This window comes from Marmota flaviventris, chromosome 1 (genome assembly GCF_047511675.1).
Source record: "Marmota flaviventris isolate mMarFla1 chromosome 1, mMarFla1.hap1, whole genome shotgun sequence".
Classification (NCBI taxonomy): domain Eukaryota; kingdom Metazoa; phylum Chordata; class Mammalia; order Rodentia; family Sciuridae; genus Marmota; species Marmota flaviventris.
This window is the reverse complement of record NC_092498.1, coordinates 157,277,210-157,301,059: the sequence shown is the minus strand read 5'-3', so window position 1 is coordinate 157,301,059 and position 23,850 is coordinate 157,277,210. Positions and strand designations below refer to the sequence as shown.

At 41.5% G+C, this 23,850-nt stretch overlaps 1 protein-coding gene across 7 annotated transcripts in view; it reads right to left on the bottom strand.

Moving 5' to 3' along the window:
* Positions 1-23,850, bottom strand: part of Dgcr2 (DiGeorge syndrome critical region gene 2) — a 67,662-nt gene that overhangs the window by 28,584 nt on the left and 15,228 nt on the right. For 6 of the 7 annotated variants that reach the window (XM_071617993.1, XM_071617968.1, XM_027924224.3 and 3 more), the window contains 2 exons: positions 13,562-13,684; positions 1,766-1,891 (listed from right to left, as the gene is read on the bottom strand). In XM_071617993.1, coding sequence (XP_071474094.1) covers positions 1,766-1,891; positions 13,562-13,684 — 249 coding nt within the window. Of the gene's footprint in view, positions 1-304; positions 501-1,765; positions 1,892-13,561; positions 13,685-23,850 lie in introns of those variants that run through there. The other variant, XM_071617996.1, reaches the window with a different exon arrangement.

Sequence of the window (23,850 nt, the reverse complement as noted above, 5' to 3'; positions counted from 1 at the left end):
ACTCCCTCCATGCCCAGCCCTTGCTTCCCTGATGGCCAGCTGTCCTAGCTTCTGCTGCCAGCAAGCAGTTTCCTGAGCTGAGTCCCCAGTCTTCCCTTTCTGTTAACATGGGCATCCATTATGGCAGAGAAAAGAGATCAGAGAAATAATATGATGGTTCTGGTCCCTGAGGCATGTCCATAGCACTATTTGCAAGGACAACAAGCTGGATAGCACCACCTGATCACCACTTGGGGACAAAGAGCTAGGCCTTGCAGTGTGTATAGCACATGACCATCAAGGGCAACAATAAGATGGCACTTACTGAGTTTTCTATGTGTCCATGCCAATGTTTTTAGACTGACTGCACTCCTGGGGGTGGTTCTGCTCATCTCCATGTTAGAGGTGAGGACCCCAAGGCATGGAAAGGATAAGTAGCTTAAGAGCTAGCAGCAGGGCCGGGCTTCTCATCTGGGAAGAGGTCCAGAGGGAAACCAGTTGGCTTGTTTTTTTTTTTTTTTTTTTAATGTGTTGAACTTTGTGGAATTATTGCCTAGGGAGAAGTATTACTACTCAAAAGAACAGATAATAGAGCACAGAGCTGAGCATCAGGACCCATAGGGATACATCTGGAGCTGCCCCTTCCATCTATGTAATCCTAGACAGGCTGTCCTCTCAGAGCCTGTTTCCTCATTCACCCAGTATTGTGCAATACCTTTCAACTGAAAGGGTTTGCAGTTAATGTGTGGTAAAACCAGGCACAGTGCCAGGGCTCAGAGGAGGGCTGGCCCACACCACCTAGTGCTTGTTCAATTCTGATCAGACAAAGAACTGCGGCTCCATGACGGTAGGGGGTTCAAGGAGTACTGGGGGCCCTGCAGTGTGGGTGGCTTCCCAGGACTGCCTCATCACTGACAGTGTGGGGCTTGGCAGAGCCACTGCAGCTCAGTGGTCTAGCCCAGGACTCTAAGCAGTCAGCACAAGCTGCAGCACAAGGGGCTATGATGTGCCTTCTCAGGTGCTCCCAAGCACTGAGTCTATGGGCTGTGTTAACACAAACAAGCAGACCACCCCTAAGGTCTGCAGCAGACAAATCTTCCTAACCCAATTGGGGCTGCTCACTGTACTTAAGTACAATCACCTGAGCACATCTGCTTACAATGGGGCATTTCAACTATACCTTCTCCTCAAACTTTAACCTTATTAAGTCACCTTAAAATTTTAATGTCATGATTAATTCATTAAATAATTATTTTATTTAGTTAGTTTTTGAGATGGAGTCTCACTATGCTGCCTAGGCTGACCTCAAACTCCCACACTCAAGAGATCTTCTTCTTAGTCACCCAAGCAGCTGAGACTTCAGGTGCATGCCAACGTGGCCAGCCAAATAACTAATCACCTTTTTTTAAAAAAAAAAAAAACATGAAGTAAAGCCTTCCCATGCCACCAGCTGTACCAACTTTCTCAAAGCCTGTTTCTCCACCTATAATAGGAATGATAAAATTATGGGATTTCCCAGGGACAATGCCATCCAGCCCTGAGGGCAGTCATGCTGTGAAAACATAGAGCATGGGTGCCATGTCTAGAGCTGGGAGATCTTGGGCAGGTAATCATCATGAAGCCTCATTCATGCCCCCTGTCTTTAAGAGCTTCTTTGGGAAACAACCCCCCCACCTCACTCCTCCAGCTAAATGGCACTGGGAGAGCCAGGAACTGAGTCTTAGGCTGTACTACTGAGGTAGGCTATATGTTTGTGGGTGACAGTCAGGGCAGGTCTGCAACTTACTGCTAAAGCGGACAGGCTGTGCCACATTCACTGCATGGAAATGTGTGGGGTCACCTCCTCTGGCCCGCCCCTGCCGCGGATCCACAGCCTCCTTTCCATGGTAAGGACGTGTCTCCCCGGTTACTTCTGAAAGCAAAAGAAATGTGCTATGAGTCCCACATGTGCAGCAGTAAGGGTGCACTCATGATGGTTCTCTAAAAAGCACCAAGTTGAACATCAGTTCAGTTCTCCTTAGGGCTGGAAGGACCAGGTGCAGAGTGTGGTAGCAGAGTCCATTTATTTTGGTTTTCTTTAGCACTCTAGAAATCATTGCCATTCACATCAGTTAAACACTGGCTATCTTCTTTTTTTTAATAATTATTATGATATGAGGTCTCTCCATTGCATTTTCTAGCAAGTATAGCTAGTATAGCAAAAGGCCAGACATTCCTGCTTAAAATCCTTTGGCAATGCCAGCTTCACAGGGATGCCAGGTGAGGTAATCTTTTCTAAAACCCAAATTTCCCTTCCCCTCATGTTCCTCCCAATGTTAGTGTGAAGTGGGGATCCACTGTGTATGACCCTCCTCTATATTGCTCATCACTGGCTAAGCTGCCTGCTGTCTGTTTCTGACCAGTCTTGAGCTGGTCTTGTAGGGCTGCAAGAGCCTCCAAGCCAGGGACTCAGGATGTTTGTATCTGGCTCTTTGGCACCTGACATAGGCATGGTGTGCAGCAAGCCTTTATGCATGGTTGGAAGTTGTGAACAGGAAGCTGAAGAAGAGGGAAGCATTCTAGTTTTATGTAGCATGACCTAAAAATATTCAGGCCTTTCTACACAGTCTCTTTTGAGCAGACTTAAAAAAAACAATGAAGTGATTTACCCAAGGCCACAGAGTAGGAGACAGAGGCAATGCCCCTCCTGGGCCAGCCTACCTTCTACTCCACCTGTACTTTCCAAGTAAAGGGCAGCTGGGGCAAATTCAGGAAAGACGGGCAACAAATTTTGTCTGCATGGCTGCACACAAACAGAAAGACAGAAGACATGCTCTAGCTACAGATGGCTTCCTTCAGGCCAGAATGGGACAGAAGACTTAGGAAGCAGGAGACAGGAGTTCCTACAAACCCAAATTATCTGATGCCACAGCTGGCAATCAGCCCCACTTGACTGAAGAATTTCTACCCATCAGACTCTGCTAGTGTTATGAACATTGTTTTAAATTTAATGTGAAAAAAGTTTGGAAAAATAATATGTATAAACCATTACTACATTTGGGTACGCCTCTCCACTCTCTTTTTCTCCACACAAATCCTTAAATATACTGCAATAAAGGCAGGGGTGTAGCTCACTGGTAGAGGCTCGATTAACATGGCCCTGAGTTCCACCTCCAGCACGGAAAAAAAAAGGAAAAAATAATGAGGTCATACAATTCTATTATATGAATTGCTTGGTAAGCTTACAACTATAACCAGCCTTCTGCATTCTTAATAAGAATGTAGCTTTTAAGTTTTTAAGGGTTGTATAGTATTTCATGGATGTATTTCATAACCATTGAGTTTTTGTGTTGTTCTATGAAAGGCTACATAGGCTACACTGAATAATATGTACAAAAATCTCCATGTGTTCCTCACTGTTTCCTTTGGAGATCCTGGGCAAGACAGATTGTACAAACTTTGCTTCCTTCAATCACTAAATATTCAGCTATTACTTCCATAGCTCCTCTCAGGCACATGATGAAGAACAGTTGCTATTATACTGGGAATCATTGTAAAACATACAACGTACTACCACTTTTCAATATAAGTTCAGCACAAAGCAAAGGATTCAAAGTGGGAAGCATCTTCAAGTATTCATTGTGCATTTTCAAAACCTCTGGTGCCCAAAATGCAATGTGATCAGTAACCTGACACTGAGACAAGCCTGATTTTAAGGCTGCTCTCTGCAAACACCTAGCACATTAGCTTGCTAGGACTCAGCACTCTCTGCATTACCCAGAAATGTGGGAAGGGGGATTCCCAAACTTAGAGCATCTCTGACACGGAGGCAGTACCCAGGACACAGACCCTTCACGGGAAGAGGAGGATCACTAATACAAGGCATGTAAGTGCTGGGTGGAGAAGGAAAGAGTCACACGGGCTTCTTAGCTGGACTTTAGACAGGAAGCTGAAGAGGATTGAGAACAGAAAGGCTCTGGACAGAGGGAAGAGCTTGGGCAGAGGGCAAAAGTATGTACATCTAGGACCAGATTAGGTGTGGCTTAAGTATATTTCACTAGCTAAATTTGACATCTCCCCTTTGTCTGCTCAAACAAGCAAAACCTGTGATTCCACTTTGTATCTTGGCCTCTTCCCCAAACCAAGACCAGTATGTAGGAAACTGCTCACCAAAAAAAAAAAAAAAAAAAAGACGAATCTACAGCAGAGGGAGGCAAAGAGAAGGACAAGATCGCACAGAGGAATTGCTTGGTCACACGGACACTGAGATCACATATGTGGATGCTGACTGTCTGAGGGAAGCCATCTGTAGCCTAAGGGTGGAGGACAGGTGGAACATTTGAGGCAAATGGTGATACAGAAGTTCCTTTGTGGGCTGGGGTTGTGGCTCAGTGGTAGAGTGCTTGCCTAGCACCTGTGAGGCACTGGGTTCAATTCTCTGCACCATATACAAATGAATGAATAAAATAACAGTCCATCAACAATTTAAAAATATTAAAAAAAAAAAAAAAGTACCTTTGTGCTGAACAAGCTTCTCTGGGGCTAAGGTAGCAATTGTGAACCCTTTTCTTTTCCTTCATTCCTCTTTATATACCAATTCATTCATCTCCACACTAACTTATTTATTAAATGTCTACTACGTGCCCAACAAGGAAACCCCCAGCACTGACACAGGCCCTTACTAGCAAGAAAGGAAAGAGAAAGACAACGATACTGGTGACAGTTATATGACGGACTCCTAAGTGTCCTGGGGAAAACTGGGGAATGGGTAGAGCACAGGATTAGCAGCCTTTCAGATTTCTTAGGAGAATCTCTGACAAAATTTCCCTCTTCCTGCTGAGAGGCAGCTTGTGGGTATGTAGCTAGACACCAGGCCCTGCTGTCACTGCTGAGCTGACCCACATGTGGCTAATCTTTGAGTGCTACTTCCAGGATACACATCCCAAAGCAACCTTTCTTTCTCTCCCTTTCTTTGTTCCAGGCACTGTCCTAGGCACAGGGACTATACCAATGAACAAACAGTGGACAATCTTATTCCCTTTATCAAGAAGTTATATCCTCTAACTTTTCCATCAGGCAACTGGACAGGGCCCCTCTAACTATGATGAGGTTGAGTTCAAGTGGGCTGAACTCAACCCCTGACATCTTAGAAAGCAGCAACATAAGCAGCCCATGGGGCCCCATGGCCAGGCTGCTCTTTGGTATTTAGAATAGCTCTTTTCTCTTCAGATTTCCTGGCCAAGACTGCAGAGCTACTCCTGCTGCCAAAGATGGAACAGGAATCCATGGAGCGAGACCTGAAGCAACCATGGTTTAACTGGTACTGAAAATATGAGGGAAGAGGAATGTTCTTTCAACAGGAAAATCAGGTTCAGCAGGGTCAGGCCAAATACTCCAGAGTAGGGGTGGGGAATAAGGGCACCAGAGTCAGGGCATCCTCCTCCTCTAGAGCCACAGGTTATGGGCCTGACAGGCAAGCTGTCTGCTCCTAGCCCACCGCATCTCTGGGCCCTGTGGCCTCACCTCCTGGCAGTAGCTAATATGCCTGATAGTCTCCTTCCCCCTCAGATAACCTCACAATGGGAGCTGAGGATGCTAGAGCACTGCAAGTCCAACAAAGAAACTGAGTCAAAACAGTCTGTGGCATGCTTGCTTCTGAAAAGCATTCAAAAAGGATTATTTGCAAATAAAGGACAAAATGTGAGGGACTTTAACTTGTGTTTCTAAAAATTTAAAAACTTGCCCATATAGAGCATTAGAGTCCAGATGAACGTGTTTCTTCCCCAAATAAAGGAGAGGACAAGAGGACTTGAGCTTCTTTAGTACTCCAAGTTGTCAGAACTCATATCCTTTTCATACTTATACCCAAGTTAGTCTGCAGTCATATTCAAAAGTCAAATATTTTGGGGTTGGGGATGTGGCTCAAGCGGTAATGCGCTCGCCTGGCATGTGTGGGGTGCTGGGTTCGATCCTCAGCACCACATAAAAATAAAATAAAGATGTTGTGTCCACCGAAAACTGAAAAATAAATATTAAAAATTCTCTCTATGTCTTCTCTCTTTCTCTCTCTCTTAAAAAAAAAAAAAAAAAAGTCAAATATTTGTCATGCCAGGTATAGTGATATATGCCTATAATCCCAGTGACCCAGGAGGTTGAGACAGGAGGACAGCAAGCTGAAGGCCAGCTTGCACAACTCAAAGAGACCTTGTCTCAAAGTCCCCCCCCACACACAAATAGTTTTTTAAAAGGGCTAGAGATTTAGTTCAGTGGTAAAGTGCCCCTGGGTTTGATGCCCAGTATTGCTCCCCAACCCCTGAACAAAATAAAAATTAAAATAAAAAATTCAATGTCTTTAAGTCAGATAATACTTGTTATTAAATAGAATTCTTAAAATCAGAAAGCCAGAAAAAAAATTCCTAATGGTACTGACATTGTGTCATGCAGGTTCTTTAAATCTGATTATTCTAATGTGCAGCCAACACCAGGGCCACCTCAAGTATTGAGACTTACTCGAGGATGTGCCCCAGTGGCTGCCATCTGTCTCTGTTCTTCCAGGATTTGGAGGTTGTGCTTTAAAAATATCAATAGGAGTACTGTTTGCTTTTCCATTTTATACCCATGAGAGGTATATATAACCCCCCCAAAAAAATAAATGCAAAAATATACCCCTTCAAGTTCCGAGTTCAAAATCTATCTCCGCTGTTTCTTCTTGGGTTCATGAATGTCTTTGGCACCCTTGTCTCAATCCAGATCTTAGCAGGAAAAATTTCAATCTTGACATCATTGACATTAACTGTAGGTTTTCATATATGGCCTATATTACATTGGGGTAGCTTATTTCTATTTCTGTGTGTCTTGTTCTTATCATAAAATACTGAATTTTGCCATTAAATGCTTTTCCTGAATCAACTGAAATTATCATGTCTCTTTCCCCCACTACATTTTGTATCAATGATGTATTACATTGATTGACTTAGTTTGTTGAACTATTCTTGCATTCTATGGATAAATCCAACTTGGTAGTGGTGTATAATCCCTTTGATATGCTACTGAATTTGGTTTGCTAGTATTTTGTTGGGGGTTTTGCATCAGTATTAATAAGGATACTGGTCTGTATCCAGTAACACTGGACTCATGCAATGATTTCTCTCCTCTTCAAGTTTTTGAAAGAATCTAAGAAATACTGTTCATTCTTCAAAAGTTCGGAAGAATTCCCAGAGAAGTCATCTGGCTTAGGACTTTTATTTTTGGTACTGAGGGCAAAACCTAGGATTTAATCATGGCAAGGTCTACCAGTGAGCAACACTCTCAGACCCCAGGGCTTTTCTGTTGGGAGATTTTTGATTACAGGGTCAATATCCTTACTAATTACAGTCTCATTCAGATTTTTTTTTTTCATGATTCAATCTTTTTTTAATATTTATTTTCTAGCTGTAGTTGGACACAATACCTTTATTTTATTTATTTTTATATGGTGCTGAGGATCGAATCCAGGGCCTTGCACATGCTAGGTGAACACTCGACTGCTGAGCCACAATCCCAGCCCTTCATGATTGAATCTTGACTGGTAGTGTTTCTAGGAATTACACCACTTCATTTAGGTTATCTATTTTGTTACCACACAATTCTTCATAGCATTTTCTTTTATTCCTTTATATTTCTACAAAATTGGTGGTAATGATCCAACTTTCATTACTGATTCTAATTGAGTCTTCTCTTTATTCCTTAGTCAATCTAGCTTAAAAAGTTTGTTCACTTTGTTGATCTTTTCAAAGAACTCTTGATTTTCATTATTTTTATGTTTTCCATGTCACTGATCTCTCTTTTAATCTTTATTATTTTCTTCATTCTACCAGCTTTGAGTTTAGTATGTTCTTTTTTAAATTCTTTAAGGTATAATGTTAGCTTATTTAAGATCTTTTTCAAAATATAAGCATTTAGAACTATATATTTCCCTCTTCACATTGCTTTTGCTACATCACACAAGTTTCAATATGATTTTTTTTCATTTGTCAAAAGATATTTTCTAACTTTTCTTATGATTTCTTCTTGATCCCATGATTAAGAGTATGTTGTTTGACTTCTGTGTATCTATATGCTTTCCAGTTTCCCTTCCACTGTTCATTTCTAGTTTCATTCCAATATAATCAGAAAAAGACACTTTGCAATACTTTAGATCTTTTAAATTTCCTGAGACTTTTATTCTGTGGCCTAACACATGGCCTATTCTGGAGGGTGTTCCACATGCACTTTAGAAAATAATGTGTATTTGGGATAAACTCCTTGGCTCTCTTCACCTTTCTTCATTCTTTTTCCTATTTGTTCTATTGACTCAATAATTTCAAATGTCTTCTTTTCAAGTTTCACTAGTCCTTTTTCTGCAGATTGAAGTCTCCTGCTGAATCTCTCTACTGAATCTTTCAATTCAGTTATTATATTTTTCAGGTAGGGCCTAGAGTTGTTTGGTTCCTTTGATAATTTCCCTTTTGATATGGTAATTTTCCTTTAGTTCTTTGTCCACATTTTCTTTTTTTTAAAATTCCTCTTACTGTGCAAAGTATTGAATCCAGGGTTTCACACATGCTGGGTAAGTGTTCTACCACTAAGCTATATATAACCCTAGGCCTTTCTCTAGCTTTTCAAGCATATTTAATTTTTTTTTTTTGGGGGGGGGGGGGCGGATAGAGTCTCACAATGTTGCCCAGATTGGTCTTAAAACTCACAATCCTCCTGCCTGTCTCTTGAACAGCTGGGATTATAAGCATAAAACACTGTCCCTAGCTAAGATGTGGTTTCAAAGTCTTTATTGTCTAAAAATTTTCTTCAGGTTTATTCCCTTTATTTTCTTACTTTAAATGGCCGTGTTTTCCTCTTTCTCTATTACTCTGTTCTGACCTTTTCATTTTTATAGTTGTTGTTAAAAATAAGGCATTTTTAATTGTTATTGTTATTGAAAAATCAGACATCTCCCACAGTCTTTGCAGATTTAGCTTTGTGCTGGAAACGACCGTGAGTTATTAGCAGGGCTTGGTCTGAGCCTTGGGACTAACTAAAGGCAATGATTTTAAGGTCTTCTTAGGCTTTTTTTTTTTTTTTTTCTGTGAATACATCTTGCCTGTGAGTGAGTTTTTCTTGATTCCCAAAGTCTACTTCTGTTTCCCAGAGTGTTACCTTCAGTGCTCCCTAGGATCTTAAGACACTCTACTGTATTCCTCACACGTAAGCACCTCGTTCCAGGCATCTGCAGGTCTATAGGCCCCACCGCAGCTTTCACAAACATTGTCTGCTGCTTTCCACAGTTCTCTCAGACTTACCTTACTTCCTCATCTGAGCTCCAAGTCAGGCCAAACAGAGATCAATCCCTCAGGCAGTTCCCAGAAATTAGAATGTTGCAGTAAGATTGAAAATTTGGCCACTGTTTCCCTCAGACCAAGTTATGCCACATGGAGGGGGAGAGGAAAGTAAAAATTCCACAAAAATCTGCTATTTTAATATGTGGCTTTTTCTTTTCTTTAAATATATATATATACATATATATATATAGTTGTAAATGGACACATTACCTTAATATTTTTATTTATTTACTTTTATGTGGTGCGGAGGATCAAATCCAGTGTCTTTACATGTGCTAGGCAAGCGCTCTACTGCTGAGCCACTATCCCAGCCCGAATGTGGCTTTTTCTAGTTGGTGTAGACCTTTGACTATTTGCCCAGAGTTTCTATAAAGTTATTTCCCCCAATCTCTAGTTGTTTTCTAATATTTATGTGGTGAAATAGGTGTTTAGAAGCTTCTTAGACAATTTTGCTGATGATAGAATATATTTTTAAACTTTCCTTTTACTCCCCAGATTAATAAAGTAACTGCTAATATTGAGAGATTATTGTGTGCTCTTTTTCCCTAAGCACTTGATATGAAACATGTTATTTAATTCTCACAACTCTTAAATGTAGGTACTACTCTTTGCCCCATTTTACAGAGGCTACTTGTCCACAGCCAGTTAAGTGGTAATAGGTAGGGTTGTCAACCCTAGGGCCTGCTTCTAAGCCCCCACATTTAACCACGGTTTTATACACTGCTACTTCAGGTTACTCTGTAACTCTTGACCCTTCTGGTCTAGGATTCTGTGTCCAGAGTCTGCTGAACATCCATGATAGATTTTTCTTCCACAGAGTCTGGAAAGAACTCACTGTTTTCTATGTTTATGAGGAAGGAGATCACTGGGTGTGGTGGTATACTTGTAATCCCAACTACTCAGGAGGCTGAAGCAGGAGGTTCACAAGTTATAGGCCAGTCTAGGTGAGACCCTGTCTCAAAATACAATAACAAGGGCAGGCAATGTACTTCAGAGGTAGAACACTTGCCTACCAGTGTGAGGCCCTGTATTCAACTAATACTACAGGGGGGTGGGGGTGGGGGTGGGGGTGGGGGTGGGGGTGGGGGTGGGCTGCAGTCTAGCCAGCCACAAACTCTGTGAGCACTAGCTTATTAGGTTCTGGTACTGGTTCAGGAAAGCCTCATGGTAGGAACCATAGCTTTTTGGTTGGAAACATATGTTATTGTAATTCTCCTTCTATTGTAATTCTTCTTCTATAAAATGCCAGTGTCTCCAGGAAAGGCTCCTCCAATTAGTTACCTGGGACACAGACCAAGCTGATGGCATCTGAACCAAAGCAGAAGATAGGGCTGAGTGTCTTACCTGTCACCACAGAAAGTATCTCTCAATTCCTCCACAACTCCCCCTTTGAGATACATGGTGTCTCCTATTTTGCAGACTTTAAGTCCATGTGCTATGTGCTATTTAATGTAAGCCACATTTTGACAAGAAATAGATTAATTTTAGTACCATGACCCAATATATTCAAATACTATCATTCCAATATCTCATCACTATAAAGTGGTATTCACAAAATCTTTGCTATTTGGCCTATAGGTTATATCTGCAGCATATCTTCATTAGAAACAGCCACATTTCAGGTGCTTAGCAACCATGTGAGACTCATGACTACCACTGGATAGCACAGGTCTCAAAAATAAGCCTCATATCTCCTGGTAGGAAGAGTCACCCAGCATATAGAGTGGTAAGGAGTATAGAATAATCAGAGAGAATTCTGATTCCATCCCTGCCAGATGCCCATCACCTCAGTATTCAAGAGCCTTTCAGGGTACTAGCAGGCAAACTGGTTCATTTCCTACTGTTCCTTAGCAGCCCCATGCTGCACTTGCTCTGCTCTGCTATGTCAGTTATCACTCTCCTTCTGTTGGTTTTTCTGTTAAAAAACCCAACCCAGTGGCACATGCCTATAGTCCTAGCACTTAGGAGACTGAGGCAGGAAAATCACTTGAGCCCAGGTTTGGAACCAGACTAGGCAACCTGGCAAGACTCCATTGAAAAAACAACAACAACTGGGGCTGGGGTCGTAGCTCAGTGGTAGCGCACTTGCCTACCATGTGTGAGGCACTGGGTTTGATCCTCAGCACCACATAAAAATAAATAAATAAAATAAAAGTATTGTGTTCATCTACAAATAAAAATAATAAAAAAGAGGAAAAAAGAAAAAACAACAAAAAAACAAGAAACACTAAAGATATAAACCTCATAATAAAGTATAGTTGTGAACCATCTCCCCACATCCTTACTTAGGAATGCAAATATCATCTGTAGTGTTGAACTTACATGCTTGCTTCTCTCAGTCTCAACTCTGTTTCCCCAAAAGGAAGAAGGAGCCAGAATTCTATATATTATTGTATACTTTATTTTTTAATTTTTGTATAATTTATTTTTTAAAAATTTTAGTTACTTTGTAAACTAAAGTAAATAAAGGATGATCCATTTTGCTTATCTTCATTGTAGTTTTTGGCTACTTGCGTTTGTCACCTATATTCTATATTTTCAAGATTCATCCATCACTGATGTATGATTTTCTATTAAGTGAGCACAGTCCTTTGGAATTCCACTCTCCCTAGGGTTTGATGCAAGGGAACGATTGGATGGGCTTCCAACACAGGGCTGGTCCCAGAGGCTCAGGCCACCACCATTCAAACTCTCCTTCAGAGAGACAAACACCTCTACCAGAGATATCTATGATCCAATGAAGGAAGACAGGCTCAAGGGATAATGGGCAGGGGGGGGGGGGTCCCCTCTAAACTACATTCAATATAACCCAAAAAAACTATCTCCCCTCCCTAGCTCCCTCACTTCCTTCCTTCCATCTTTCCTTCCTTCCCAGGCTGATCCCAAACTCCTGGGCTCATGCAAACTCCTGCCTCAGCCTCCCAAGTAAGTAACTGGAATTATAGATATGCATGATCACACCCAGTTCTGCTTCTTATTTTGGAATCCCCTCAAAGAACTGTGCCAACCTCACTTGTTACCTTCTATTAGATGCCCTCCCTGTTGCCCCTTTAGGAATTATAGTCCATCTTTCATGTCCTATGCCAGATCCCACTGAGGAAAAGGTTTCCTGGACTCAGGAGCTCATAGTCTGGAAGAAGAGATCAAGCATGGGCTCCAGGAATGGTGAGAATTAACAATGGCTCTAGATGTTGTGAGAAGAGGACAGATCAAGTGCTGATGGATATAGATCCATAGCCAGATATGTCGTCTCACCATGGTAGCATCTGAGCCAAGCCTTAAAGGATAGCAGGATTTACCCAAAGAATAAACAGTACAAGGTTCCAGGAAAAGAGAAGGAAATATAAGAAGCACGCAGCTAGGAAATTATTAATAGGGTAAGTATAAAAAAAATACTTCAGCTGAGCAACAAAAGGGAAAATAGCAATAAATCAGGTTGACAAAGAAAAATTATGACAGATAGTAAAAGAATTTAAATGTTGGGCCAAAGAGTTCAGGCCTGTGATTCTCGAGTTGAGGGAAGACCTTTTTTTTTTTTCCTGTTAAAGGCTTAATTGGAACTACTCAGGGTCTTGAATTAGTGTGCCTGAAGGTGCATGCATCATACATTCACTCAGGTCCATGTGTGCACAAGATATTACCCGTTTCATACTAACCCAAATTAAGAATCATGGTTGAAGCGAACACTGTTACTCACAGGGTTCCTTATATTCCTCAAGGGTACTGGAACTGAAACCAAGCGGAAAACCAACAATTTAAGACTTTTTTGTAGTCTCTCCAAACATTTTTAGGATATACCTTTAGGAACTCACACATTGACATGAGAAAACCCACAAGTGCCAGGTTACTAGAGAATGTGTGGGCAAGAAGAGTAGGTAATGCCAAAGTCAATCTACAATAGTACATTCATGAGAACTCTACCCAAGTCTCAAGAGGTACCTACAGGACAGGTCCACTCTCAAGGTTGTGAGTCCAGGGCTGGCAACACCTCACCTTGCCTCCTCAAAGCCCCAGCCCTGCCATCTTGCAAGTTCTGAGATCCAGGTAAAATAGTCAATTTTTTTTTTTTAAAAGAAAGACACACAGAAAGAAAGACAGAAGTAGAAGTCAGCTCATATCACCTTTCCAGTATGTGAAGACAGCACAATTATAAGGCTACACCTCTCTGCTCCTCATGGAAGGCACACTCACCTCAGCTACAACAAAAAAGTGAATAGGTTGAGTACACCCCACAGGCATGACACACTCACCTGGACAGTCGGCTTCATCACTCTCATCCTCACAAGCTGCCAGTCCGTCACATTGCCAGGGGAGAGGGATGCAATGGATGGCACCACTGCGACAGGCAAACTGCCCAGGGTTGCACCGCAGCTCTGTGGAATCAAACGCAAGAGGCCATTGAAGAAGGAGGCAGAAGGAGCAAAACCTGGAATAGCAAGGCCCTGACACCAATGAGCTCTAGCAGTGTGAGCCAGAAACCAGGCAGCTTCCTATAACCTACCTCCTCAGGAGGGCCTGGATACATGTTCCCAAAGGAGGAGCCAAGAACAATTATGACAACTCTGCAGCAGTGGATAGAGGAATATGCCCCACAAAACAATAAATGTTATTTATTTCTTAAAACACATACTCTGAATTTCATGCTTCCTCTCATTTGGATGTTGAATACTCCACACAAAGGTCCATGTGTTAAATACCTGGTCCTAAGGGTGGTAGAATTGGTAGGCTCTGTAGTCCCTCAAGAGGTGGGGCCTGGTGGGAGGTCCTGAGGTTAATGGAGACCTGCTCTCAAAAACAGGCTATGGAGCCCGGTTTATCCCCCTCCCCCACTTTTCTGGCCCAAAATGTTAGCACTCACTCTGATACATGCTCTTGCCAAAACGTTCCAATTCGCCAGAAGCCCGACTCAGTGAGACTACCTGGTCTTAGATTTTAACCTCCAAATGAGCCAAAATAAACTTCTCTTTACTTCATAAGATATCTCAGGTTGTAGGCTGGGGTTATAGCTTAGTAGCAGAGCATTTGCCTAGAACGTGTGAGGCACAGGGTTTGATTCTCAGCACCACATATAAATAAATAAGTAAATACATAAATAAGTAGATGTCTATCAACAGCTAAAAATATTTAAAAAAAAAAGATGTCTCAGGTATTTCACTATATTGATATGAAGCTAATACAGCTTTGCACTAGACTATAGGAGAGACAGATAAGAGGACATATACCATTCACCTCCTGAGGAATTCTGGGTCAAGATGGCAGACACACAAAGAACAAAGGAAGGGGGCTGGGGTTGTGGTTCAGTGGTAGAGTGCTCACTTAGCACATTCGAGGCCCTGGGTTTGATCCTTAGCACCACATAAAAAAATAAATAAATAAAACAAAAGTATGTGTCCAAATATAATTAAAAATATTTTTTAAAAATTTTTTTTACCCCAAATACAGATTGCAGAATCACATCGGTTACACATCCACATTTTTACATAATGCCATATTAGTAACTGTTGTATTCTGCTACCTTTCCTATCCTCTACTATCCCCCCTCCCCTCCCCTCCCATCTTCTCTCTCTACCCCATCTACTGTAATTCATTTTTCTCCTTGTTTTTTTTCCCATTCCCCTCACAGCCTCTTATATGTAATTTTGTATAACAACGAGGGTCTCCCTTCCATTTCCATGCAATTTCCCTTTTCTCTCCCTTTCCCTCCCACCTCATGTCTCTGTTAAATGTTAATCTTTTCCTCCTGCTCTTCCTCCCTGCTCTGTTCTTAGTTGCTCTCATTATATCAAAGAAGACATTTGGCATTTGTTTTTTAGGGACTGGCTAGCTTCACTTAGCATAATCTGCTCTAGTGCCATCCATTTCCCTGCAAATTCCATGATTTTGTCATTTTTTAGTGCTGCGTAATACTCCATGGTGTATAAATGCCACATTTTTTTAATCCATTCATCTATTGAAGGGCATCTGGGTTGGTTCCACAGTCTAGCTATTGTGAATTGTGCTGCTATGAACATCGATGTGGCAGTATCCCTGTAGTACGCTCTAAAAAATTAAAAAAAAAAAAAAAAAAAAAAGACCAAAGGAAGGTGGGTCACCAATGAAGCATTCAATCTGCATACCAAACATGAAGGAAGGAGAAAACTATTTCTAACCATGGGGCTCTGGATTACATCTTACCAATGGGATTTGAATAGGGTTTCTAAGAAAAGTGATGGTTTCTGATAAAATAGGAACAGCATTCCAAGAAAAAGCAGCACTTTAGGAAATATCAGGGAACAGGAGAGCATAACACAAGTAGAGTATGTATGAGATCCCACTGGAGGAGGTAAGATTAGAAACTGTAGAGGCTTTAAAAGTACGAGAATTCTAACATATAGGTTGGTTCCACAATTGAGCCACTGTGAACTGTGCTGCTATAAACACTGATGTGGCTGCTTCACTGTCACTGTAGTATGCTATTTTTAAGTCCTTTGGGTATAAACCGAGGAGTGGGATAGCTGGGTCAAATGGTGGTTCCATTCCAAGTTCTCTAAGGAATCTACATACTGCTTTCCAGATTGGTTGTACCACTTTGCAGTCCCACCAGAAATATGCCTTTTCCCCTACATCCCTGCCAACACCTATTATACTTGTATTCTTTTTTGAAAAATATTTATTTTTTATTATAGGTGGACACAATATATTTTATTTTTATGTGGTGCTGAGGTTTGAACCCAGTGCCTCACACATGCTAGATGAGCACCCTATCTCTGAGCCACAACCCCAGCCCTTATTGGTCATATTCTTAATAACTGCCATTCTGACTGCTGTAAGAAAAAATCTTAGATAGTTTTGATTTGCATTTCTCTAACTGCTAGAGATGCTAAACATTTTTTCATATTTGTTGATTGATTGTGTATCTTCTGAGAAGTGGCTATTCAGTTCCTTAGCCCATTTATTGATTGGGTTTTTTTTTTTAAAGTGTTAAGTTTTTTGAATTCTTTATATCCTGGAGATTAGTGCTGTATCTGATGTATGTGTGGTAAAAATTTGCTCCCATTCTGTAGGCTCTATATTCACTTCACTGATTGTTTCTTTTGCTAAGAAGAAGCTTTTCAGTTTGAAAACATCCCATTTATTGATTCTTGATTTTATTTCTTGCACTTTAGGAGTCTTGTTAGGGAAGTAAGGGCCTAATCTGACATGATGAAGATCACGCCCACCTGATTTTTAAATAGTTTTTATTTAGTTATTTTTTGGTGTTTGGAGTTAACTCCAGGCCCTTGCACATTGTAACGATGGGCTCTACCAGCGGTGGCCCACATCTGTAGTCCCAGCAGCTCTGGAGGCTAAATCAGGAGGATCACGAGTTCAAGGCAGCCTCAGCAACGGGCAAGGCACTTAGCAACTCAGTGAGACCCTGTCTCTAAATAAAATACAAAATAGAGCTGGGGATGTGGCTCAGCGATTGAGTGCTCCTGAGTTCAATCCCCAGTACGGGGGGTGGGGGGGGGGAGGTACACTACTATTGGCTCTACCCTTGAGCTATACTCCCAGGTCTTAAATACAGTTTCCAAATATAATTTTACTGGAAAAATGTATTGTTTGTGGCTATTTTCAATCTACAACTGTAGAGTTGAGTAGCCTGTATGACCATCACAGTTGAGAACATTTACATTTCTAGCCCTTTAAAAAACAGTCTATAGACTAGTGCAGTGGAGCATGCCTGTAATCCCAGCGATTTGGGAGGCTGAGGCAGAAGGGTCACAAGTTTGAGGTCAGCCTCAGCAAATTAGCAAGGTCCTAATCCTCAAAATAAAACATGAAGGAAGGAGAAAACTACCTCTAACCATAGGGCTCTGGAATATACCTTTAAAAAGATGGGATTTGAATGGGTTTTCCAAGGAGAGAGATGGTTTCTGATATAATAGAAACAACATTCCAGGAAAAAGCAAGGCTTTAGGAAATATCAGGGAGTAGGAGGGCATAACAAGTAGAGTATGTGCGAGATGCCAGATGGGGAATCACTGGAGGAGGTTAAGATCAGAAACACAAAATGAAACTTAGCAAGACCCTATCTCAAAATAAATTTTAAAAAGGATGGGGATGTAACTCAGTGGTAAAGTGCCCCTAAATTCAATCCCCAGTAACCCCCCAAAAAAACCTTTACACAAAGAAAACTCCAGATCTAAATGGCTGAACTAGAAGATTCTACCCAACATTTAAGAAATAACTAAAACCAATTTTATACAAACTCTCCAGAAATTTACATATTTAAAAAATTACTGTAAAATGGGGCTGGGTTTGTGACTCAGTGGTAGAGCACTTGCCTGGCATGTGTGAGGCCTGATTCTCAACACCACATACAAAATAAATAAATAGATAGATAGATAGGTAGGTAGGTAGGTAGGTAGATAAATAAAAAGGTCCATTAACGACTAAAAAAAAAAAAAAAAGTCATAAAAAATAGCATCAAAAAACAAGACTTAGAGATAAATCTAACAGAAGATATACAAGTTCTGTATACTGAAAACATTAATAAAACATTCTTGAAACTTTAAAAAAAAACCTAACCTTTTATAGATATACAGTGTTCAAGTCTCAGCAGATTCAAATTATTATTCATTCTACCCAAATTGGTGTGTAGAGTCAATGCAACCCCAATAATATTCCAGCGTGCCTTTTTGTAAAGTCTCATAAACTGACTCTAAAATTCATATGGAAGTGCAAAGGACTAGAATACTCAAAACAACTTTGAAGACTTATTATAAAGGAACAGTTATCAAAACATTGTGGTATAAGTACCCAACAAAGTGTAGTACAGGCATTAAGTCAGATATCACATCAATGGAACATAAAACAAACCACAGAAACAGACCCACACATATGAAAACTGATTTATGACAAAGATACAAAGGCAATTCACTAAGAAAGAACAGTGTTATCAACAAATGAAACTGGAACAACTCTGTTCATTTTTTAAAAAGTACTGTGATCGGGGCTGGGGTTGTGGCTCAGTGGTAGAGGCTCGCCTAACACACATGAGGCACTGGGTTCGATCCTCAGCACCACACAGAAATGAAATAAAGATTGTGTGTCCACCTACAACTAAAAAATAAATATTAAAAAAAAAGTACTGTGATCTATTTCTTGTACCACATATAAAACTTAATTTAAAACAGACCATAGACAAAATGTAAAGCCTCAAAGGATCAAACTTATGGAAGAAAATCTTTGTAGCCTTGGCAAAGATTTCTTACACATATATACCAAAAGCATGACCTACATAAGTTGGACTTCATCAAAATTTAGCACTTTTGTCCTACAAAAAGACATCAAATCAAGAGAATGAAAGCCAGGCACTGTGGTGCATGCCTGGCTACTCTGGAGACTGAGACAGGAGGACTGTAGATTCCAGGCTAGTCTCAGAAACTTATTAGCAAAACTCAGTCTCAAAACAAATTAAGCAGAGCTAGGGATATAGCCCAGCACCACTGAATTCAAAAGAAAAAGAGAAAAGGAAAGAAAAAAAAAAAAAAAAAAAGGGCAGACAAATAGGAGGGAGGGAGGAAAAGGAAAAGAGGGGGGAAGAAAGGAAAAAACAGGTTAGTGGTTGCCAGAGACTGGGGGGTAGGAGAAAGGGGGAGGTTATTTGAATGAGGCATAGTTTCTATTCGAAAAGTTTTAGAAATGTGTCATTATAAAGGTTGTGTAACATTCTGAATGTACTTAATGCCACTGAACTGTATGCTAAAAAATGGTTAAAAGGAGGCTGGAGTTGGGCACATATATGCCTAACAGATATACAAGGCCCTGGGTTCAGTCTTCAGTAATGGGGGGAAAAGGAAGCTAACATAGTAAATTTTATGTTTTGTGCATTTTACCACATTAAAAAAAAAAAAAAAAAACTAAAGAAAAGTGAAAATCCCAAACATGTATCCTAATTAGCTATCAGTGCAATGATGTCATCACATGTCACATAGTCTCTGGAAATGCCACTGTACACTGTGAGAATGGAGAGAAAGGAAAATGATACTTTAGTATTATGAAAATAATGATTATCCTCATGGATTTCCTGAAAGGGTAGGGGTGCTCCAGGATCCTGGGCACACTTAGAGAGGTACTGTTTTATGCTACACAATGTCTGGCAACTGGCTGATCTGTCCCTGTAGAAAGTTAGGAGACTGCAATATAGATTCTTTCTCCAGAGTCAGTTCTTTGTCAGGAGCCTTGGCCTTGGTTTAAATGATGTAAACTGGCCTGGGATTGTAGCTCAGTGAAAGAGCACTTGCCTCGCATATGTGAGGCACTGGTTAGATCCTAAGCACCACATAAAAATAAATAAATAAAATAAAAGCATTGTGTCCATCTACAACTAAAAAATTTTTTTTTATTATGTAAGCTGAGTTGTCTCAAATTACTATGTGAAATTTAGTATGCTGCCTAATTGTTTGAAATTGAGTTCTCAACCTTTGCCCACAATAAGCAAGAGAAACACAGAATACTAGCAGAAGCACACACATATCCACATCACAAAGGAAATAAAAAATATCTAAAAGGAAATGCAGGAGAAAGTATTAGCTCACCTCCTCCCACTGCCAACAGCCCACTCAAATGTGGCTCCACCAGAGTGGACTGAGATGCCTTGGATGCAGCCCCTCCATACCTGCTTCAGTGGCCATCAATGCCCTGCAAAAAGTACCCCAGGACCAAGAGATCCCAGCATCCCTGGCAGGCCTGTTTCCAGCAGACCAGGGCAGCTAAGCCTCCATCACTTAATTATTCTGCCTTGAACAGAGACAGCAGCTGCTTCCTTTACAAAAGGTGCTTCTAGGAAAGAGATATTTGTATTTGTCCAGCACCATACTCCAAGTCAGAGAGAGGATCTGAAGCAGGGCTGGCTGGGCCGCTCGTGCAAATGGTCACATGACTCTAGGAGACTGGCTTCTGTGAACATAGTTCCACCCAGGACCACAGAACCTAGGCAGACAGTCTCTTCTCAGGACACCTTGAAGAGGGAACAGTGACTACTGTCAATAATGGCAACTAGGGCATCCTGCTAAAGTTTTCTAAACAAAGGGGTCAACCTTTGTCCTGAAGTAAGACAGTCAAGAAGAGGCTTGAAAGAGATCTCAGATACTGGCAGCATCTGAACCACCAGAGATCCTGGGGCAAACTTATGGCCAAGGGTACAGACTGAACAAGTGTTGCTCAGCAGGAAAGCGTAGGTGCATGGCCTGGAAAGAGCACCCTATTCAGTGGAGCCCAGAGGAACTGTGGTACCAGATGCCTTCACAAGTTGCCCTATAGCTCCAGAAAGGGATGCAGCTGGCAATGGAAGACAACATCAGAACACTGATCAGTGGCAGCCCAGAGAGTGAAATCAAAGGGCAGAACTTCTTAAGACGTAGGGAAAAGTACCAGGTGCTGTGGCACACAACTATAATCCCAGTGGCTTGGGAGGCTAAGATAGGAGGATCAAGAGTTCAAAGCCAGCCTCAGCAATTTAGCAAGGCCCTTAGCAACTCAGTGAATAAAATATAAAATATAAAAAAGGGCTGGGGATGTGGCTCAGTGGTTAAGGCCCCTGAGTTCAATCTCTGGTACAAAAAAAAAAGAAGAAGAAGAAGAAGAAGTAGGGTAAAGCACAACCAGGCATTTAAAAAGGAGCATGGGAAACCATTCTAGAATCATCTGTGATCATATTACAAACTCATCACCTTTCCTAAAGAGTATTATACCATTTGCCCTTTCTTGACGATCAACGGCCACTTCCAAGCCCCACTACCTATCTTCTTAGACCCCAGACTCAGCAGCCCCACCCCCCTTAGCTCTTCCTTGAAATCCCTCTGGCTTCTTCTTAGTCACTGCCACTTCTCTTGGGCACCAATGGCCAACCTGTAACCTCCTGGCTCCTGTACCTTCCTGGAAGTACAGGGAGATCAGCTCAGAAAGGAGCTCTAGGGACCCATTGCAAACAACAAGCCTCAGCCCCCAGACAATATGACAACTACCTGGCCTTGCTGCATTCCATTCCTTCATCTGTAAAGCATGGAAGTAATCATCCTTATTGGGCCCTCCTGACTGGCAGTTCTGTTGCTCAAAGCAGAAAAATCACTCAAGCAGCACATGGTTGCTTAAGTTTCATGTATCCCACACTAGGAAGGATTCCAGGAGATCCCTTGAAGAGATAAATGCTCTCAGAAGGTCCCACATGGACAAAAAGTAGATAGGAGGCAGAAAGCAGGGCCAGGGGGTTTGCACAGATTGGCCTGCTTCTGGATCTCCACAGTGACACCCAGTTAAGTCTGCTGCTACCTGTGGGCCTAGACATCCTCTGCTCTCAGGCCACCAGGTTGCAGTCCCAACACTACCAGCATCTGAACTTCAAGCTGCAAAGAGTTCAGAGATTAACTGGCCATGGGATTATTACTCAGGAGGACCCAGAGTTCACAACACAGAGGTGTGTGGCTCTTGAAAATGAAAGGATTGGAAGCTTCATTAGCAGAACTGAAAAAAGGCCTGAGGCTGCTCTACTTATCAAAACACCCATTCAATTCAGCCAGCTCACTTCACAGAAGGGCTATCCACCTGCTCAGTATTCCACAGCCAGAAGCCAGGCCCTGAGCATCAGGATTTGTCTGGGTTCTTTTACCCAGCACAGTGCTCCATGTTCTGACTCCTTCTTAGAGGGCAGGATTCAAATATTTCAGTTCTGACATTTTCTTTTTTTGAGAAAGAAGACAGAGGACTTCACAAGATGTACAGACTCCTTACAAAGCTGGACAAAGCTCAGGGAGACCGAAAGGTGCCACTGCCCAACCACCAACTTGAGACCACAGAGGCAGGGATGTACTGCAATATTGTAAACACACAAAGACTCCTGCTGCTATTCTGAAATACATTTACATCTCTGATATTGCTCCCCAGGCATAAGGACCACCAAACCCATTTCCAAGTAGCCCCTGGGGCAGACAGAATCTCTGAGTGATGGCTTCACCCTAAGTCATTCCTCCACACAAACCACACAGCTCCTGTTCCTATCATCAGAAACCTGGCAGAGAAGGCCAGCTGTGTTGTGACAGTGAATGGTGGTAAGGCTATCAAGCCTAGGGGAGTGCCAGTCACTTTCTCCTATAGGCCAAGGGGCATAAGGCTGACACTAGAGAATGCCACACCAGAAAAAAAAATGACAAGTCTAAAAAGCAATATTTATTTCTCATAAATAACAAACATCTTCCAAATCTACAAGATGAAGCTACTACTTCCATCACCTGCTACTACCTATACATAGATATCATCCAACTACATACTGGCTTATCTATCCTGCCTTTCTCCTTAGGCAAATGTTTGGGGAAGAAGGTTCACTTAAAATAAGTTATCCTGTTTTCTTGAACCCACCCTAAGAAAAAGAATTTGACCACAGGAGATGAAAGCAGAGGAGAGGCAGGTTTACCAATCATAACTATTAACTGAATGACACTGTCAGTAAAAGTATAGCATCCTACAATCAAACTATATTTTATGGGGACAGGCTGGGGGAAGAAAGGGAGTACTCAAGAATACTGCCAGGGTAAGAAGGTGGGGCAGAACTGGAGAAAGGGCTATCTAACATCTGATGTAACATCTACCAGTGGTGTTATCCAACATTCACACCAGTTTGATCACAGCCACAGTATAATATATCATCTCAAGAGGAGTAACCACCTCGGCAAAGCCAGATTCTTAAATATTCACTTTGCCTGTACCAGGCAGTATATTTAGTGCTTGGAATACATTAGTATCAATCCTTAAGACAAACCCATTCACTCATCAATGAACACTGCCTGTACCTCCTAGGAGCCAGGCACTGTCCTGGACACAAATGAGAATGATGAGAAATACAAGGTGTCTGCCCTCACAGAGCTTGTATCCTATGGGGCTTCTTTAAAAGTACAAACTTCTTTGGTCTAAATCTCAGTAAAGACACATAAATCAATACAACAGAATACAGATCCTAGAAATAGACTTCACACAAATATGGTCAATGTATTTTTTTTTTTTTTCTCGTGGTACTGGGGATTGATCCCAGGAGTGTTTTACCACTGAACCACATCCCAGCCCTTTTGAATATCAGACAGGATCTCCCTAGGTTGCTGAGGCTACCCTCAAACTTGCAATCCTCCTGCCATAGCCTCCAGAGTAAATGGGATTACAGAAATATACCACCACACCCTGCTAGTCAGTGCAGGGGTATTTTTTTTTTTAACTCTTTTTAAATTTTTAAGTTGTATATGGACACAATACCTTTACATTATTTATTTTTATATGATGCTGAGGATCGAACCCAGTGCCTCACACATGCAAGACAAGGACACTACCACTGAGCTACAACCCCAGCCCCATAAATGCAGTTTTGATAAAGGTAAAAGACAATGATAACCTTTCAACAGATGATGCTAGAATAACGGGAACACATGCACACATGCACATGCATGCTCTTTCCCGCCCCTCTCTCTCTATATATAAAGGAACTCAATCAGGAAAATTCAAATTAAAACCACAAAATACACCCATTAAGATG